The following is a 20816-nucleotide window of genomic DNA, read 5'->3' on the forward strand; positions in this document are numbered from 1 at the left end:
CCTCTTTTTTCCACAGAATCTTGTTCTTTCCTTATTTTTTTCTAAGCGTCTTAAACAAATATTTTATACTCTCTGTTAGTTCTATTATCTGAAGTTCTTGGTGGTCTAATCCTGCTCGTCATTGCTGACAATCACAGAAATTTTTTTCCTTACGTGTTTTATAATTTTGATAGTGAGTTTAGGGATTTCTCGAGCAGAGCTTTTATCTCTGGGACTTCTGTGAGATCTGAACTGAGCATGTGTCTCTCCAGAGAGGTTGTGTGTGTTTACTTCTGCCAGAAGACCTAGGGGTATCGCTGGGGTGGTATATTGTTTTACGTTAATTTGTGAGCTTGGGGTTTCCTAGACTAAACAAGAGGCATTAATTCCAACCTTAGACCAGGATGAGAATAGCTCTAGAGTTACAAATTATCAGGGGAAGTATTTTATTTTCGTCCACCGGAACCCTTGAAGAGACCAGACTCCCTTGGTCATCTCCCCACGGTGATGGGCAGATTTTTTTTTCCTAGTCCATCCTTTAAGTGACTGTACAGCCCTTGTGAGGTGAGGTGCCAAGGCTTTTCTCCTCTCCCTGATGGTCATTAAATCCTACCTGCCTAACATACACTCAAATGCCCATCAATCTGCTCTTCAGGTTCCTCTTTGTTTTTTGACACCCGAGAGTCAACTTCCATGCATATATGCATCGTCATATATGCATTGAAAAGGATATTTATTAAATTTTATCCAGCCTCTTAAGTAGCTTGGTAGCAAGAGGGTTTTCGGGTTACCTAGGGTGCACTGTTTCCAGAAGTAAAAATTGCTTTACCCTGTATAACTCACACAGCACTGAGAAGCTCCCACAAAATTTTTGGAAGAGGACCGTGATGATGAAAAATATTTTTCATGAACATGTAGCCTCAAAGAAGGGTTGGAGCTCTGGGATGCTGGACACCCAATGACAGCCTAAGATAAGGGTGGGGGAAGGGTCAGGGGGATTGAAAGAGCCTTGATTGCTCAAAGCCACATGTCACAAGAAATTTCTGGAAGGAGAGCTGCCTTAAGAACTGGTTACCTTTGTGAGATATTTCTGCCCTAGGATCAGAAGTGGAAAAATATGACTGTCCTGTCATGATGGGAGTCCTACCCCAGGCGAATGGTAAAAAACATGGTTGCTATTCACGCGTTTATTACCTGGGGCCATATAAAAGTGGGTGCTGGGGGCCAGCAGGCCCTGTGGCGCAGTGGTTAAGTTCTGCATGCTCCACTTTGGCTGCTGGGTTCTTGGGTTCAGATCCCAGGCATGGACCTACACCACTCGTCAGCCATGCTGTGATGGCAACCCACATATAAAGTGGAGGAAGATTGGCACAGATGTTAGCTCAGGGCTAATCTTCCTCAAGTGGAAAAAAGAGGAAGACTGGCAACCGATGTTAGCTCGGGGTGGGGGAGGGGGCACGGGGAAGCAGGTGTTGAAGGCTGCAGAAAAGTCACGGGGTGGTACTGAAAATACATTTAAATCTACAAGTCCCTGAGGCACAACTGATTTTTGTGTACTCTTTAAAAGAAAATGTGCAAAGTTGATTATTATGCTTTATTCGGAAAATAAAAACGGGGTTAGGAACGATGCAAAACTTTAATATGGTATAATAGAAATGATACAAGAATGGACACATTGCTAAACTCCAGATATGAGTATCCAATTGCCTCTTGGACGTCTCCACCTGGGTGCTCCACGTGCACCTCAAACTCAAATATATCCAAGACTGAAACCATCATCTTCTCTCCAAGGTCTCTCCTCTTCTGATAACCCCTGTGTGAGCAAGGCGTGCTCAGCTGACCAAATCAATACCTTTCACTATTTCTGGATGACATGATTCTATTTATAGGAAACCCTAAAGAATCCACCAAAAAACTATTATAGATAATGAATACAGTAAAGTTGCAGGGTACAAAATCAACCTACAAAAATCAGTTGCATTTCTATACACTAACAACGAACTAGCAGAAAGAGAAATCAAGAATAAAATCCCATTTACAATTGCAACAAAAAGAATAAAGTACCTAAGAATAAATTTAACCAAGGAGATGAAAGACCTATACATTGAAAACTGTAAGACATTACTGAAAGAAATCAAAGAAGACATAAGGAGATGGAAAGATATTCCGTGCTCACGGATTGGAAGAATAAACATAGTTAAAATGTGCATACTACCTAAAGCAATCTACAGGTTCAATGCACTCCCTGTCAAAATCCCAATGACAGTCTTCATGGAAATAGAACAAAGAATCCTAAGATTTATATGGAACAACAAAAGACCCTGAATAGCCAAAGCAATCCTGAGAAAAAAGAACAAGGTTGGAGGCATCACACTCCCTGAATTCGAAATATTCTACAAAGCTATAGTAATCCAAACAGCATGGCATAGTACTGGCAGAAAACCAGACACACAGATCAACGGAACAGAATTGGGAGCCCAGAAATAAACCCGCACATCTATTGGCAGCTAACCTTCGACAAAGAAGCCAAGAACATACAATGGAGAAAGGAAAGTCCCTTCAATAAATGGTGTTGGGAAAACTGGACAGCCATGAGCAAAAGAATGAAAGTAGACTATCATCTTACACCATACACAAAAACTAACTCAAAATGGACTAAAGATTTGAATGTAAGACCCGAAACCATAAAACTCCTAGAAGAAAACATAGGCAGTACACTCTTTGACATCGGTCTTAGTAGTATCTTTTTGAATACCGTGTCTACTCAGGCAAGGGAAACAAAAGAAAAAATAAACAAATGGGACTATGTCAGACTAAAAGGCTTCTGCAAGGAAAAGGAAACCATGAACAAGAAGAAAAGACAACCCACCAACTGGGAGAAAATATTTGCAAATCATATATCTGACAAGGGGTTGATTTCCAAAATATGTAAAGAACTCATACAACTCAACAACAAAACAATGAACAACCCAATCAAAAACTGGGCAGAGGATATGAACAGACATATCTCCAAAGAAGATATGGAGATGGCCAACAGGCACATGAAAAGATGTTCAACATCGCTAATTATTAGGGAAATGCAAGTGAAAACTACAATGAGATATCACGTGACACCCGTCAGAATGGCTAGAATTAACAAGACAAGAAATAACAAGTGTTGGAGAGGATGTGGAGAAAAGGGAACTCTCATACACTGCTGGTGGGAATGCAAACTGGTGCATCCACTATGGAAAACAGTATAGAGATTTCTCAAAAAATTAAAAATAGAAATACCATATGATCCAGCTATCCCACTACTACTATTGGGTGTTTATCCAAAGATCATGAAATCAACAATTCAAAGAGATTTATGCACCCCTATGTTCCTTGCAGCATTCTTCACAATAGCCAAGATGTGGAAGCAACCCAAGTGCCCATCGACGGATGAATGGATAAAGAAGATGTGGTACACACACACACACACACACAATGGAATACTACTCAGCCATAAAAAGACAAAAGTGTGTCATTTGTGACAACACGAATGGACCTTGAGGGTACTATGCCAAGCAAAGTAAGCCAGACAGAGAAAGACAAATACCGTATGATTTCACTCGTATGTGGAAGATAAACAAACAAACAAACATATGGATAAGGAGAACAGGTTGGTGGTTACCAGAGGGGAAAGGGGTGGGGGGAGGGCGAAAGGGATAAAGGGGCACATAAGTATGGTGACGGATAAAAACTAGACTATTGGTGGTGAATATGGTGCAGTCTACACAGAAACTGAAATATAATAATGTACACCTGAAATTTACACAATGTTATAAGTCAATATGACCTCAGTAAAATAACTTAAAAAAAAAAAAACCCAACTTGGGAGTCATCCTTGACACCTTCGTCTCCCTCAAGCCCTCGCTCACAATTAAGCAGACACCAAGTCTAGTAGACTCTACCTTCAAAATGCCTCCCAAATCTATTGACTTCTCTCTTTGGCATTGCTGCTGAGCTGCAGGGCCCAGGTTCCCTCTCCTCTTGGGAACGACAGAGGTCTCGCCTCTTCTGCACCTTTCCCCAAGCTTGGGGAATGATCCTGTCTGGAGGAAATTTTTCCCCCCTCCTGTTTCTACAGAGCACAGTTTAATGCTGTGAATTCCTTTTGGGCTCTGGGTTTTAGAATTCAACACAGAAAGAATTTCAGGCTATTTGTTTCCCTCCAGGCTGAAATTAGAATCTTGAGGGCAGCAGGGAGGGCAGGCATGTGCATTGTTGCAAACCATCTCAAGTGATTCTGATGTGCAGCTCCAGTTAAGAGCCACTGCACAAGATGGTGAGCTATTTGAGTGTAGGAACTCTGTATTTGTGTTCAACTTTCTATTCATCAAAATACAACACGGCCAATACCTGATATAGAATGAGTGCTCAGTAAATGTTTAAGTGAGTACAAGAACTGGAGAATGAGAGGGTTGAGAGAAGTGAATGGAAGGGATCTTAGGAGTTACTTAGTACAATTCCTTTACTTCTTCAGTTGTTTCAGTGTTGGGATGGATTGAGGCTCCCAGACATTCGTAGGATGTCATCTTTGGCCTAGTTATCCAGCCATCCTAGGTGTTTTGTAGCAAGGAGGGATTTCGGGTTATCTAGTCGTGACGTTTCCAGAAACAGAAATTATTTCTTTTTCCTTTTACAACTCCCATAGCACCAGGAAATTCCCAGAAGAAGAACGTGATGAAGGAAACCACTTTCCCTACATACACTTTTCATGGAACTGCCAATGAAGTAGTAGATGTGGCCAGAAGACACCACTTTCCCGGTATCTCCTGTGAACTCTTCTCTCATTGATCTCATTTTCACCTGTTTTCTTCTGCAAGTTCCTTTCTGTTGGAGCTCACTTTCCATTTTCTCTCCACCTAGACTTGTTGGAAATGCAGGGGCCAGTGTTTCCCAACCTTCCCCACTCCAAATGTGTATGCATGTGTCTGTGCCTGCACGCACACACACATGCACTCCTGGAATCTTGAGGAACTTACTAAAGGAACTTAAAAGGTGAAGGCTTATTATTATTATTATTATTATTATTATTATTAATTTTATATCTGAAATATAGCATTTTGGACACATGGAGGTGCTCTAACCACAAAATTCCTGTCTATCACTGGAAAGGAGCAAGCAGTTTAGGATGGGCAGGGACCCACAAAATAAGTTATCTTCTCCCATATGCCTTAGGCCTAATGTATTTACAAAATAAAAGAGGCAGCTGTGGTGAGGCAGAAATAGTCCTGGACCCAGAGTTAAAAGAGCCAGGTTAGAGTACTGGCTCTGTCACTTGCTAAGCCTCAGTTCCCTCATCTGTAAAATGTAATGTAACCTCTGTTGCACAAGACTGGTTTAGGTACCCTTGTTCTGAGCACCCACAGAACCCTTGTGCTTACCTAGTATTACAGTTGTCTGTTGATATGTCTGTCTCCCATGGTGGAAGGCAATCTCCTTGAAGGCAGAAACTGTCCCACCCCGACTGTGCCTGCCCTCAGTGCACAGCAGAGTAGTCAGTGAATGTTGGTTGAGTGAATGAAGAACATTGGAAACTTGCATATTTTCGTCTGTCCTCTTAAACTGTTATGTATCTAAAAGAATAATTCCTGTTTTACAATTATCAGTAGGCTACCAGGATAGTAAAAATCTATTTTTATTGTATACAAATTTGATGTATAGAAGTTCCAAACTAACGAGAGTTGATTCACTCACCGTGTTACCTAACAACTAGTTTTGGAAACTTGTTACATTCTCATAGCAGAATATTTCATTAAATTTTCTCCCCTGGCTATTCAGTTGATGATGTGTTCCCAGGACACGTGTTTCCTCAATAATAAGCCTTTACCTGTGTGCACCACCACTTTAAAGATTTGTTGAAAGACGTTTTCATGTGCACTGACTCATATGCTCCTCACGATAACCCCATGAGATAGGCCTGGAAGGTATTCTTGCTACCAGTTGACAGATGAAGAAACCAGTGTTCAGAGACATTAACTGAGTCACTACTTACCATACCAAAAGTGAGTTTGTGGCAGAGCTGGACTTAGAATGGAACCAAGTTTCTCATTCCCCAGTCTGGTGTTTTTTACACAATCCGTTAGTTCAACCCGCTTGCATTTTGTGATGCTGCTTCAATGACATTTTTGCATCTCATTCTATTCCTGCTTTCCAACTGCCCCTCCCACTACTTGCCTCGGCATACTCTGTGCTCAACCAGGGCCTCTCTCTCTCTTCCCTGAACATGTCCTCTTTCAATTTCCTGCCTCTGGATCTTTGCATCTGTTTCCACCTCTTGGTGGGCACTCCTCAACCCTCGCACCGCCGCCAGCTGAAGCCTTTACCGATCGGCCCTGCCGGATGAGATCTCTCTGCCCTTGAACCCACAGAGCCATCTATGCATTGTTCTATAGGCATTTCCATACCTGCTTAATTCCCTTTGCTCTCGTAGTGTCCCTTGCTCTGTGCTCCCACCAGCCCCTGTGCTGTTTTCACAGTGCTTATTGCCCTATGTTGTAGGTCTGCTTTTGCCCCATGACTGTGAGCTCCTTGAGGACTGGGATCTTGTCTGATTCATCTCGGTGTCTCTAGCACCCAGCACAGAGCCGGGAACACAGTAGTTGCTCCAGAAAATGTTGGATGAATGGGTAGATGGATGAATGAGTACTACCTAGCACAACGCCTTGGATATACTAGTTGCAAAATAATAATGGATTAAATCGAACCTTCACCCAAACCTCATTTCTTCTCATCCTATCCCAGTGGGGGCTGAAGGCGTGCTTCATTCTGCCCCAGGCTGTCACTTCCACTCATGCTCTGGATTCCATCCCATCCTGCCTCCCCAGGTGCCTCACTCCATCAATTACCTCCTCTCTCCAGAATCTCTAATCTCTCCCTCTTTTCTGACTGGCTCCTTTCCCTGCAGTGACAAACATACTCGGGTCTCCCCTCTCTTTCTAAAAGTAAATATCCTCAATTGGATGGGTCTCCTTCTCCTCCTCCTCTTCCTCTACCTCACGGTATCAAGCTATGAGCCTCATTGTAAAGTTATCCAGCTGGGCCCTTTTTGGAGACACTTCAGTGTCAATATCCTTAGATATTTTTCTCTTGGGTGGTCAGACGGCCCACAGAAGGCTCTTCCAGCTGCCAGAATCTTACGGCCAGAGTCAGAGAAGACTCTGTATGTATGTATGCTTCCAGGATGCATACTTCCATTTAACCCCTCTGTTTTCAATATGAGACTCCAGCCCTCAGCTGGGTTTTGGGACTCCCAGTCCAGAGCCCCTCTGCTTTACCCTCCCAGGGAATAACTCTCCAGACTTCTGTGAGGGCAGGGAAGGGCCAGCCCCACAGTGCAGTCAGGCCTTCACTGCAGGAGGGGATGTGGAAACGAATCTACTTCTTAAACAGTTTTCAAACAACCCTCATCATTTGGGTGCCCACCTCCCTTCACCTCCACTTCCAAAGCTACCTGTTGTAGCCTTTGAAGATTCTTGTGAGGGGTGGAAGGGGAGTAGTAAATCAGGTTGGTTTTTGGCTTTTCCCACTAAGGGCTTAGGATTCCTAGTTTGTGGCCTTCTTGGGTCTGCTAAGTCAATTACTACGCACCCATCTGCTTTCCAGGTTTCAAAATTTAGTTGTCATCTCCTTTCAAATATCATTTTACAGTAGTTTCAGTGGTATTTTGGGACGTGGTGAAGTTAGATGTGACGTAGGTGCTCCACCTTAACTATGTATCATCACAGGCATGGATGTTTGCCTGCCTGCCTCATTCACCCTACGCACCTTTGTTACCAAGACACTCTCCCTAAAACACTGCAGACTCAGCTTGTCTCATCAGGCTGTCTGATCCATTCTCTGACCATTCTGCTCTTTCAGCTCTCAGCCCGGGACTACCTACCGGAAACCAACTTCCTATGCATAAACCCTCAGGCTGTGCTTCAAGTTCAGATGCCTTGCCAATATGTCAGTGCTTTATGACCTGTCTACGCTCTCTGACCCCTAGCATTTCCACATACTTTTCCAATTCTGACTCCCATAACTTTGCTCTTTGCTCCTTCTCTCTAAGTAGAATGTTGATTTCTGTCAAACACATAGGCTAGCCCTGGTCCTTCCTATTTGCTCAAATAACAATATTGACGACAATGATAAACAACTACTGAGTATTTATTATGTGCTGCTCACTGTGGTAGACACTTTATACACATGATCTCATTTCATTCTTCATCACAGCTTTATCAGGTAGATGGTAATTATTAGCCCCACTTTGCAGATGAGGCAACAGAGGCTCAAAGAGGGAAAGTGGCTTCTTGAAATTCACCAGGCTAGTAAGAGGTAGAGATGGAATCCAAGCCCAGGTCGGTCCAAGTCCATGCTCTTCCTATGATACTATGCTGCCTCAGTCAAGGCATCAGAGAGGGAGCTAGAAAGCAGAAGGTGAGAGGATATTGAGTACCTGAATTGGAGGAAGTGGCCACCTCAGTGAGGCAAAGGGTAGACCATGGAGAAAGATGGGGCTAACAGAGAAAAACCTTTGCCGACTTCACAGGTTTGCATAGCACTGACCCTTGTGATCTTCACTTGTGCACAGGATAAATTACCATGCCTATGCACCCACACAGAAAATAACTTAGAATACCACTATTAATCCATATGATACACACCGACGTGGCTTAAGATGATTTATCACAATTGTAAGGAATGCTTGATTATTTTTTTCCAGAAAGGAAGCTTGGATTCCATTAATCAAGCTAAGATCTTATTCTGCTTCATAGCCTGGCACAAAAACAGACAGTCATAACAATAAGCCTAAATCATTGAGAAATCACGCAGTCATATTTTGCAAACTCAATTTAGGGAATCAGGGAAAAGTAAAATCCACACGGGAAAGATTTCCATTGACTTCCCATTCAAGATTTTACAGTGAGTTCTTGCTATGGATAGCCCGTTGCTCCAAACACACAACAATGATGGACAAAATACAAAAAGGTAGAATCAAAAAGGAATGGCCAAGACAAAAAAAAAAAAAAAAAAGAGATGATTGCCTCTGTGTTGAAATGACAGGCTTGCTGGACTGGAAGCAAACAATGTTAGCCAGAAGTTAAGCTCCTGCAGGGTATAAACGTCCAAAAGCACTCTCAGCAAGATGGAGGACAAAAGCCAGGCTCACAGCTTAAAGCCAAGGACTAGGATGGAACTACCCTCAAGCCCACCAACCCTTGAATGTAAATCTGAAAAAAAAAAAAAACCCTACTACCAAATCTGCCAGAGTCTTTGGCTCTGGTGAGCTGCAGGAGGTGAGGACACAGACACAGCCAGATCTCACAACTAGAAGCTGAGCTAAGCCACCAGCTGGCTCTGTGAGTGGATCTCCAATATGCCCAAGAGCTCCCTGAGGCAGCGATATGAATACATCCTGTAAAATAGTTTTGACCCTAACAACTGACTGGTAGTTTACAAGAGTGCAGTAAGAAGGGAAAATGCTGAACAGATTGATTTCCTTCTATCATCAAGTTTCCACCTTTGGAAGAGGTAAAATTAGAGAAGGTGGAAAACACTTTTTAGAAAGTGAGGGGTTTTTTGTGGACGTTTGCAAACTATTTGCAAAACAAATCTAGATATTCTCATGATTCTTTTAAGATTTTGTAGGAAGGACTGTGAAAGTAGGGATGATGATCATTGTCTTTGTTAAAGCAGCCAGACCTTGTAAGTATGGAAAAGGGGGTTGGAATTAACATTTATTGAGCAATATGGCATATTAGTTAAAACACTGTTTCTATGGCCAGATTGTCGAGGTTGTAATCCAGTCTCTGACACTTAGTTAGCTATGTGCTCCCGGGTCAGCCGCTTAATTTCTTATTGTCTCTATTTCTTCTTTTATAAAATGGGCATAGAGTTGCTATAGGGGTTTAAAGCACTTAGAACAGTGTGTAGCACATAGAAAGCACTATGTAGGAGTTAGCTATTATTATTGGTCATCATTATGTGCTGCAAACATCTTATGTAAGAGTAAACAAATTTGTTAGAAAAGTCTGTGAGGAAGGTATTTTCCTTACTGTGCCCATATGAGAAAACTTAAGCTATGAGAGGTCAAATAAAATTACAGAGTGGCAGAGCCTATAGATGCTGCCTAGTCCAAGGCTTCCATTTTAAACTGTAGAAGAGAAAACTGAAGAGCCCGTTGTAACTCAAAACAGGAGAGGGACATGCCTCAAGTCATTTAGTGAGTCAGTAGCATAACTGGGCCTAGAAGTCAGCATCAGGGCTCTTCCTTCAGTGGGTCTCAAACTTTGGCAGGCATCAGAATCTCCTGGAGGGCTTGCTAAAATACAAACTGCTGGGTTCCCCCTCCAGAGCTTCTGATTTATGAAGTCTGGGGTGGGTCCTGAGATTTTTCATTTCTAACAAGTTCTCAATGATGCTGATGCTGCTGGTCTGGGGACACTACTTTGGGATCCACCACAACACACTATAGTTCATACATTTTTTTTCCTTTTCATCATGGACTACCCAAGTTATGATTCACAAACAGTTGGACAGAAATGGGAAGCAGTGATGAAAACTAAATACACAGACGGCAGCAAAAAGGTAGGGTGTCCAGCAGTCCTGGTTTATGTGGGACTTCCCCAGTTTTAAAACTGTAAGTTCTGCAGCCCAGGAAACCTCTCAATCCTGGGCACACTTGGATGGTTGGCCACTCTAGATGAAGGTAAACAAAATTCAGTGCTAGTTAACTGCCAAACACAAAAGGGCATACTTATAGAGAATGTGGCAATTTCTGGTGAGTTTGTTTGAAAAAGATTCATTAATTTACTCTTATTCCAACAAATTTGTATTATGAAACACTATGTTAGGTGCTGTGCTCCTAACCCTACTGATCCTATCCACCACTGCAAAAGGTAAAAGTGACTTTACAGTGAGCTTGGTAGACATAGACCTGTGCTTACATTCTCAAGGACACAAGAAAGAGATGTAAAAAAAGAAACGTCTCACATAGAAAGTTTTTAATGCTCCATGAAGAGGACTCAAATAATTCCCTTCCCTGTTTCTTCCTCTGAAGGGAATACATTGTACAAAAGTATTGATTGAAAATTCAGGAAAGCGAGGGTGAAATAATTAACGAATCAAGGTCCCAGGGGAGCCAGAAGGTGGAGAGAGTCTTTCAGTAAGAGAGAAGATTGATCTGTGTCCTTATCTCTCCAGGGTCATGAATATGTCCTTTGCTTGTCATAAAATCAATGCTGACCTCAGTTATAGTGTAATTTTCAAGGCTAATTTAGTCAAAATTTCAAAAAAGGTAAACATCCTTATGAAGACTAATGGTGACATATTTTAGGAGTACATAATAGTAGAGAGAAAAGATTGCCTATTAAAATGTTACTGCTTTTCTGATTGCTAATGGATATACTCTTTAAGACCTGAACTTAATTATCAATCCTTTGACCTAAGAGGAAAAAGAATTTCATGGAGGATCCCTGAAGATTCCTATATAGTACAAATAAAATGTAGAAATATTCTGAGAACATACTTTGGAGCACTAGATGGTCAATAAAATAATGCATAAACTACTAAATGTGAACTAGGAACTCCTTAAAAACGTCATATTAGGCTTCATTCTCTGTCAGAGTACTGAGTTTTCTTTGCTTTGTGACTCCTATCCTCACTAGTAATGCTTTTTTTCCACTCTTATGCACATCCTATCCTGGATCCTCTTTCATCATTCCACAGTGGTCAATGTGGTTATTGTACAGCTTCACTTTCTATGACAGCCAGGGGAAAATAAGCCTCATATCTATCATCTCGATCTCTCTCTCTTCTCTCTCTCTCCATATATAAAGGAAGCCATTAAAAAATAAAAGAAACATGGTATTATATTTAATGCAGTCAATCTTGGCAATTAACATGTATAATATTTTAAGAGAGGAAAAAAACCAAAAAAAAGATCAGCAAAAATGGAGGAAAACAGATTGCATCCAAAATTTCATCAAAAGCCAAACTGTAAGTTTGGATAGTAATCTCCAGTTCTTTGGAGGCACATCATCTATCATGATGAGTTCCCTCAACAACCTTACAGGCTAACCCTCTGCACTCTCTCATGGGGTGTCTGTGTGTGTGTGTGCATGTGTGTGTGTGTGTGTGTGTATGTATGAACTGTCATATGGAACCTCAGAAGTCTCTAAAAACTTTCTGCAATTAATGCCTCACAGAGCTACCGAACTGATGGGTTTGTTCCATAGGAGCTATCGTGACTTCCTAGTTTAGTTCCTTGAGACATGACTTGGGTGGAGATAACCCTTCTCACAAGATAAAACACTATGTGTTCAGTTCCCACCTTATCACTGAGCTTGTGTTATCAAACAGTTCCTACAATATCTGTAGTTCTAGGAGACTGTAGAGAAAAATCTAGGGTTTCAGCTAAAGTCTTTAATCCACAGGCCTATGTAAAAGACTGTCCCAAGGTATCCTCTAGCCCATTGGTTCTCAAAGTGTGGTCTGAAGACAACTGGAGGGGTCCCTGATACCCTTTTATTGGGTCTGTGGGTTAAAAACTATTTTTTATAATAACACTAAGATGACACTTGCCTTTTTTACTCTCATTATCTCATGAATCTACAGAAGACTTTTCCAGAGGCTACATGACATGTGATGTCATCTCTCTGATAGCTGAAGGATGCGCGCTTTTGTGTTCTTGAATTTTAAACATTTCTCAGTCTTAATACTGAATACAATTAGGTATCAATAGATATAACCTGCACTCAAGAACTCTTTGGAGTCCTCAATAACTTTTAAGAGTGTTAAGGTGTCCTAAGGCCAAAAATTTTGTGAATCTTGGAATGCATTTCTTTTTAACTGATCTAGTTGCAAGAAATTTTTACTTAGTGAATATTGTTTCCCTATCAATGTGGAGATTATATTTCTGAAGTAGACTGGCCAAGATTATACCAAAAGTTCTGAAAAACAAATGAGCCCATGTTATAACTTGGAGAAGAGAGCTATCATACTACAGGCCTCTTTCCAACAGGTTTCTCCTACTAGATAAAGGGGTGGCTTCTGCTTTGTGTGATGGGGTAAGGAGGTAATTTTAAGTATGTTTTGCCACATTATTCTGCTGATATGAAATTCTGGTAGCCAGGGTGCCAGGTGTGTTCATAATCCCAATGCTGTCAATTTTAAGCCTGAAGCCCCAAGAGACGAGCAGTGTTTAATACGTCATCCCTTGTTAAATAGCAGCCACAGAGTTGGCGGTAGCCAGTGAAGGATTCCCTGCCATGTAGGACACGCCAATTGTCTATAAATAGGACCTGTAAATGGGCAAAAAGAGAGAAAAAACACCATCAGAACAAGGGCAGACCAAAGGAGCCCTAAATCAGAAGAGATCATTCAAAAGGAAAACTTTAGGTTGTTCCCTGGTTACATTCAATGAAGTATTTTTATTTTGAGATTAAACAAACATTTGGAAACTAGGATGTGCATAGCCCTGTAGGAGGCTAAATGGAATTTACAAAGGCAACAGTAGGTAATAGACCTTGCACTTGAGGAGCTTATGCTTCTTGAGTAATTGTTTTCTTATCAAAGCAAATAAGATAATTGGTTTTCTTTTTTAAATTCTTATATACTTTCTCAAAGGGTTAAACTATTTCATTATATTTTATGCTAAGCTGAAGATATTTTCCATCCAGAGGAAATATCAAGAGCAAAAAAAAAAAAGGAATTATAAAGCTGGAAGGACCCTTAGGGACTATTCCCTTCATCATACAAATAGAGTCACTGAGTCACTGATGCCTAGATACAGGGTGGGGTCTGCTTCCAGGTCATTCAGTGAGTGAGTGGCAAGACCAGGACCAACACCCAGGACTCTTTTCTCTTTTTCCTTTGCAAGATAGTGACTCATATATTATATAAGTACCCATTCTTCACTCCTTCAGTATAACAAGCTTACTTGATATCTTTCGAGTTTGGCACCTACCCTGCCAGGCTTTAGTTTGACCCAAAACTCATTCTCAGGTCTCCTCAACTCTATTGTTAGAGTCCGATGTGCTGTATACCAACGATGGACAACATCATAAGGTACGGTATTGATGACAGCCCGGTCATAGTTGTTGTACCTAAAATGAAATCATGAGAAATAAAGACCTCCTCAAACACATGTCAAAGACATCTGTTGTTTATTGAGCAGTTTTATAGATGGCTTTCCCTATATTCATTACTTGTCTCAGAAATGAGGTAACAATAATAAATTAATGTACTCTCAGGACTAGAAGACTGTAGAGAGGAGCTCCACTGCCTGCTGACCATATTTTGTTTTTCTTTAGAGAATCTGGGGGTAAGGGATAGAGGTAAATTCTAGCTGGTTTCTCCCATCTTAGGATATGATATTTTATCTAAAGCACATTCCCTTGGCCAAATTTCATAGAAGCACTGGAGAAAGATCCGAGTTTTCTCTTCACCAAGCTGAGGTGGGCAAGAAAGGTTGTACTAACAAGGCTTTCTTTTTAACAGGATGACTTACAGCTTTTCAGGTGTTTCTCTTTTCGGGAGAAATCCCAGCTACAGCCTAGTAGATAGTTTACCCAGGGGTATTCATTCATCCAAACCTAACATTTATATGAAGACTTGCTATGTGCTAGGTGGTGTGTCAACATGATTCAAGCCTATGGGGAGTTTACATTCTATTGAGAAAGACAGATGATGAACAATAAATACACAACTAGTTACAGGTGCTATGAAGAAAAAATAATGTTACATGATAAAAAGTGACTAAAGTCTAGTTCAGATGGAGTGTTGAATGAAGGACTTTTTTGAAGAAGTAATATTTGAGCTGGTACCTGTATGATAAGAAAATAGCAATGTGCCAAGCTGAGGGAAGAGTGTTCCAGGCAGAGGGAACAGCAAGTAAAAGTCTTAGGGTAGAAAGACATTTTATCATGTTTGCAGAACAGCAAGAAGGCCATGTAGTTGGAGCTGAGTAAGCAAGGGGAATAATGGTAAGAAATGATATGGAAGAGGTAGCCATGGGCCAGATCATGTATAGCCTTGTAGGCCTTGGTAAGGACTTTGGATTCTATTCTGAGTACTATGAGAAGAGACTGAAAACCCTTTGTTCAGATACTGGATTTCTTTTTTACCTAAAGCAAATTAACTTTCTACTGAAGTACAGTATATATACAGAAATGTACACAAATCATAAGCTTGATGAATTTTCATGATGTGAACACATCCATATTACTAGCATCCAGGTAAATAAATAGATCATTACCCAAACCCCAGAACATTTCCTTGTTCCCTCTCCCATCTTGTCCCTCTCCTAACCCAAGAATAACTACCATTGTGACTTCTGTCACCAAAGATCAGTTTTGCTTGTTTATAAAACTTTATATAAATGGAATACTACAGTATGTACTCTTTTTTGCTTAGCTGCTTTCATTTAATATTATATTTAGGAGATACATCATTGTTGTGCTGTGTAGCAGTAGTTCATTCACCCTTAGTGCTATATAGAATTTCATTGTGTGACTATACCATAATTTATTCATCCATTCTACTGTTGATGGACATTTGAGTAGTTTCCAGTTTGGGTCTATTACAAATAGTGCTGGAGGTTCTGGTCCATGATGGCAACATAGGAGGCTCCTGAACTCACCTCCTTCCATGGACACACCAAATCTACAGCTACACATGGAACAATTCCCTCTGAACGAAATCTAGAAACTAGCTTAGTGACTCCCACACTTTGGGTAAATGAGTAAAAATCGACATCAAAATGGGCAGGAAAAGCTGTCACAATCTTGCCATAAACCTCACCCCTGTTGCAGTGACATACAATCAGGAGAAAATTCACACACAACTAGCTTCTCCCTCAAGAGTAAAGAATTTGGACCCAACATCTAGTGCCTCAACTTTTAAGTCTTCCACCTGAGAGACAGGACCCCAAAACACCTAGCCTTGAAAGACAATGAGACTTGAATCCCCAAGATCCAACAGACTATAGCAAACAAAGAAACAGTTCTTAATGGGCTTGTGAGGACTCATATAGTTATACCCCGAGGCCTAGCACAGAGACAGCAGAGAGAAACACCCAACTCTCAGCCTTTCCCTAAATGAGGCCTATTTGCATGCTTTAAAAGCTGCTGCATTATGGTGAGTCTTCTAATTTAGCACACATCTAGGGACAGACTGTGATTCTCCCTGAACATGGGGAAGGCCAGTGGGCACCATCTCTGCATTCTTCCTCTGGCCCACTCCAAGTCACCAGTGTCTCCCTAAAATGAGCTTGCACACAAGATTGGTGCTTTTGTGGCTGCTGCCCAGGGGACACACCCCTTGACTGCCTGGCTCTGGTAGCCAGGGCTTGAGTTCCAGATTTCACAGGACAGTAGGAAACACAGAAACACTTCTTAACTGGCTTTCCCCCCAGGGCTCAGTGCAGAGGGAGCAGAGAGAAACACCCAGCTCCCAGACTTTCTTTCCCTTAAAGAGGTCTACTTGCATACTTTCAAAGCTGCTGCCTGAGGCTCTGGTTTCCAATCAGCCTGAATCAAGGTGCTGACTGAGATTCTCCCCTTTGGGATGCTGATAGGTCTTGACACACCTCCAACTACTGGCAGCCACTAAGAACAAAGAAGGCTGGTGGGACAATCAGAAAGGTTTGAGAGACGACCGAGAGCTAGGGCAAAGTTGAAAGATAGGGTTCATCTCCTACATGAGTCTACTCCTTCAAGACTGGGAGAGGTGGCTGTTTTATCTAACGCATAGAGGCCAACACAGAGAGTCAAGGAAAATAAAGAAACGGGAATATGTTCTAAACAAAAGAACAAGATAAAGCTCCAGAAACAGATCTTAATGAAATGGAGATAAATGATTTATCTGATAAGGAGTTCAAACTAATGGTCAAAAGTTGCCTGCCAAGGTAAGAAGAATAATGCATGACAAAATGAGCATTTCAACAAAGATACAGAAAAAATAAAAAATTACCCAACAAACCATAGAGCTGAAGAATACAATAATTGAACTGAAAAAGTCAACAGAAAAGTTCAACAGCAGACTAGATAATGTGAAAGAAAGTATCAAGTGAATTTGAAGACAGAGAAGTGGGATTCATCTAATCAAAGGAGCAAAAAGAAAAAATAATGAAAAAGAGTGAAGACAGTTTAAGGGAATTATGGGACACCATCAAGCAAACTAGTATTTGCATCATAGGGCTCCCAGAAGGAAAAGAGAGAAAGAAAGGGGTAGAAAGCTTATTCGAAGTAATAATGGCTGAAATATTCCCTAACCTGGGGAAGGAAACAGACATCTAGATCCAGGAAGCTCAGAGAGTTCCAAATAAAAGCAACTCAAAGAGACTCACATCAAGACACACTGTAATTAAAATGTAATTAAAATGTCAAAAGTTAAAGATAAGGAGACAATATCTTAAAAGCAGTAAAAGAAAAATAACTTGTTATGTATAAGGGAAACCCCATAAGACTATCAACAGACTTTTCAGCAGAACCTTTGCAGGCCAGAGGGGAGTGGCATGATATATTCAAAGTGCTGAATGAAAAGCTGCCAGCCAACAATACTCTACCCAGCAAAGCTGTCATTCAGAAGTGAAGGAGAGAGAGAGTTTACAGACAAGCAAAAACTATAGGAGTTCATCACTACCAGACCAGCCTTACAAGAAATGTTAAAGGGACTTCTATAAGCTGAAAGGGGGAAATGGCACTAATTAGGAACAACAAAGTTAAAAATACAGTTAAATTCAGAATACTCTAATGTAATGGTGGTGGGTAATCACTTATAAAGCTAGAATGAAGGTTAAAAGACAAAAGCAGTAATAACTATAACTCTAATAATTTGTTAATTGATACACAAGGTAAAAAGATGTAAACTGTGACATCAAAAACATCATACATAGGGAGGAGAGTAAAAACATGGAACTTTAGTGCATGTTTGAACTTAAGTTGTCAGTTTAAAACAGATTGTTATAAATATGTTTTATATAAGCCTCATGGTAACCACAAAGCAAAAACCTATAATAGATACACAAAAGATAAAGGATTCTAAGCATATCACTACAAAAAATCATCAAATCAAAAAAGAAGAGACAAAGAGAAGAAGAAAGAAACAAAGGAATTACAAAAGAACCAGAAAACAATGAACAAAATGGCAATAGTAAGTTCATATCTATCAATAATTACTTTAAATAAAATGGACTAAATTCTCCAATCAAAAGACATAGAGTGGTTGAATGGGTTAAAAAAACAAGACCTAACTACATGCTGCCTACAAGAGACTCACTTCAGTTTTAGGACATACACAGACTGAAAGTGAAGGGATAGAAAAAGATAGTCCATGCAAATGGAAGCCAAAAGAAAGCAGGAGTAGCTATACTTATATCACAAAAAATAGACTTTAAGGCAAAGACTGTAATACTCTTATTAAAGGAGGTCATTATATAATGATAGAAGGATCAATCCAACAATAAGATATAACATTTGTAAATATTTATGCACCCAACATAGGAGCACCTAAATATAAAGCAAATATTAACAGGCCTACAGGAAGAAATAGACAAAAATACAACAATAGTAGGGGACTTCAATACCCCACTTTCAAACAGTGGATAGGTAATCCAAAAGAAAATCAATATGGACACCCTGGACTTAAATGACACATTAGACCAATAGACTTAACAGACATTTACAGAGCATTCCATCCAACAGCAGCAGAATACACATTCTTCTCAAGTGCACATGGAACATTCTCCAGGATAAATTATATGTTAGGTCACAAAAGAAATCTCAGCAAATTTTAAAAGACTGAAATCATATGAAGCCTATTTTCTGACCACAATGGTATGAAACTAGAAATCAATTACAAGATGAAAACTGGAAAATTCACAAATGTGTGGAGATTAAACAACATGTTATTGAACAAACAATGGGTCAATAAATCAAAAGAGAAATAAAAAAATATCTTGAGACAAATGAAAAGGGAAACACAACATACCAAATCTTATGGGATGCAGCAAAAGCAGTTCTAAGAGGGACATTCATGGCAATAAGAGACAAGAAAGATCTCAAATAAACAACCTAACTTTACACCTCAAGGAACAAGACAATGAACAAATGAAGCCCAAAGTTAGTAGAAGGAAGGAAATAACAAAGATCAGAGTGGAAATAAATGTAATAGAGATGAAAAAGACAATATAAAAGATCAAAAAAACTAAGAGCTGCTTTTTTTAAAAGATAAACAAAATAGATAAACCTATAGCTAGACTTATCAAGAAAAAAAGAGGGAGGATTCAAATAGATAAAATTATAAATGAAAGAGGAGACATTACAACTGCTAGCACAGAAATACAACTGATCACAAGAGACTACTAAGAACAATTATACATCAACAATTTGGACAACCTAGAAGAAAGGGATAAAAATTCCTAGGAACATACAACCAACCAAGATAGAATCATGAAGAAACAGAAAATCTGAACAGACTAATTACTAGTAAGGAGATTGAATTAGTAATCAAAAACTTTCCAAAAAGAAAAGTCTAAGACCAGATGGCTTCACTGCTAAATTCTATGAAACATTTAAAGAATTAATACCAAACCTTCTTAAACTCTTCCAAAAAGTTGAAGAGGACGGAATACTCCCAAACTAATTTCATGAAGCCAGCATTACCCTGATACGAAAAACAGATAAGGACACAAGAAAAGAAAATTATAAGTCAATATCACTGATGAACATATATGCAAAAATTCTCAAAAAATATTAGCAAACTGAATTCAACAATACATTAAAAAGATCATACACCACAATCAAGTAGGACTTATTCCAGGGATGCAAGGATGGTTTAACATCTATAATTCAACCAATGTGATAAACCAAATTAACAAATGAAAGATAAAAATCATATGATCATCTCAATAGATGCACAAAAAGCATTTGACAGAATTCAACACCCATTCATGATAAAAACACTCAATAAAGTGGGTATAGAGGGAATGTAACTCAACCTAATAAAGGCCATATATGACAAGCCCACAGCTACCATCATACTCCATGGTGAAAGCTGAAAGCTTTTCCTCTACAATCAGGAACCAGACAAGTATGCCCACTCTCACTGCTCTTATTCAACATAGTACTGGAAGTCCTAGCCAGAGCAATTAGGCAAGAAAAAGAAATAAAAAACATCCAAATTAGAAAGGAAGAAGTAAAATTGTCTCTATTTGAAGATGACATAATACTATATACAGAAAACCCTAAAGACTCCACCAAAAAAGTGTTAGAACTAATAAACAAATTCAGTAAAGTGGCAGGATACAAAATCAATATGTAAAAATCTGTTTCGTTTCTATACCCTAACAACAAACCATCAGAAAGAGAAATTAAGAAAACAATCTCATTTATAATTGTATCAAAAAGAGTAAAATAGGAATAAATTTAACCAAGGAGACAGAAGATCCATACACTAAAGCTTATAAGACATGGATGAGAGAAATTGAAAATGACATAAATAAATGGAAAGACATCTGTGCTTATGTATTGGAAGAATTAATATTATTAAATAGCCACACTACCCAAAGCAATCTAGAGATTCGATGCAATCCTTATCAAAATTCCAATGGCATTTTCCACAGAAATAGAAAAAAGCAATCTTAAAATTCATATGGAACCACAAGAGACCCCTAAAAGCCAAGGCAATCTTGAGAAAGAAGAGCAAAGGTGGAGGCATCACACTTCCTGATTTCAAACTATATTACAAAGGTATCATAATCAAAACAGTACCAGTATGGTACTGGCGTTAAAATAGACACATAGACCGAAAGAATATAATTGAGAGCC

The 20816-nt window shown here is 39.7% G+C and overlaps 1 protein-coding gene across 4 annotated transcripts in view; it reads right to left on the minus strand.

Moving 5' to 3' along the window:
* Window positions 1-8138: 8138 nt before the first annotated feature.
* TMLHE (trimethyllysine hydroxylase, epsilon) overlaps window positions 8139-20816 on the minus strand; it is an 89671-nt gene continuing 76993 nt past the window's right edge. For 3 of the 4 annotated variants that reach the window (XM_014834718.3, XM_014834717.3, XM_044763897.2), the window contains 2 exons: window positions 13955-14093; window positions 10977-13289 (listed from right to left, as the gene is read on the minus strand). In XM_014834718.3, coding sequence (XP_014690204.1) covers window positions 13158-13289; window positions 13955-14093 — 271 coding nt within the window. In that variant the 3' untranslated portion in view covers window positions 10977-13157. Of the gene's footprint in view, window positions 8411-10976; window positions 13290-13954; window positions 14094-20816 lie in introns of those variants that run through there. The other variant, XR_011499655.1, reaches the window with a different exon arrangement.

The sequence above is a fragment of the Equus asinus genome, chromosome X (assembly GCF_041296235.1).
Source record: "Equus asinus isolate D_3611 breed Donkey chromosome X, EquAss-T2T_v2, whole genome shotgun sequence".
NCBI classification, from domain to species: domain Eukaryota; kingdom Metazoa; phylum Chordata; class Mammalia; order Perissodactyla; family Equidae; genus Equus; species Equus asinus.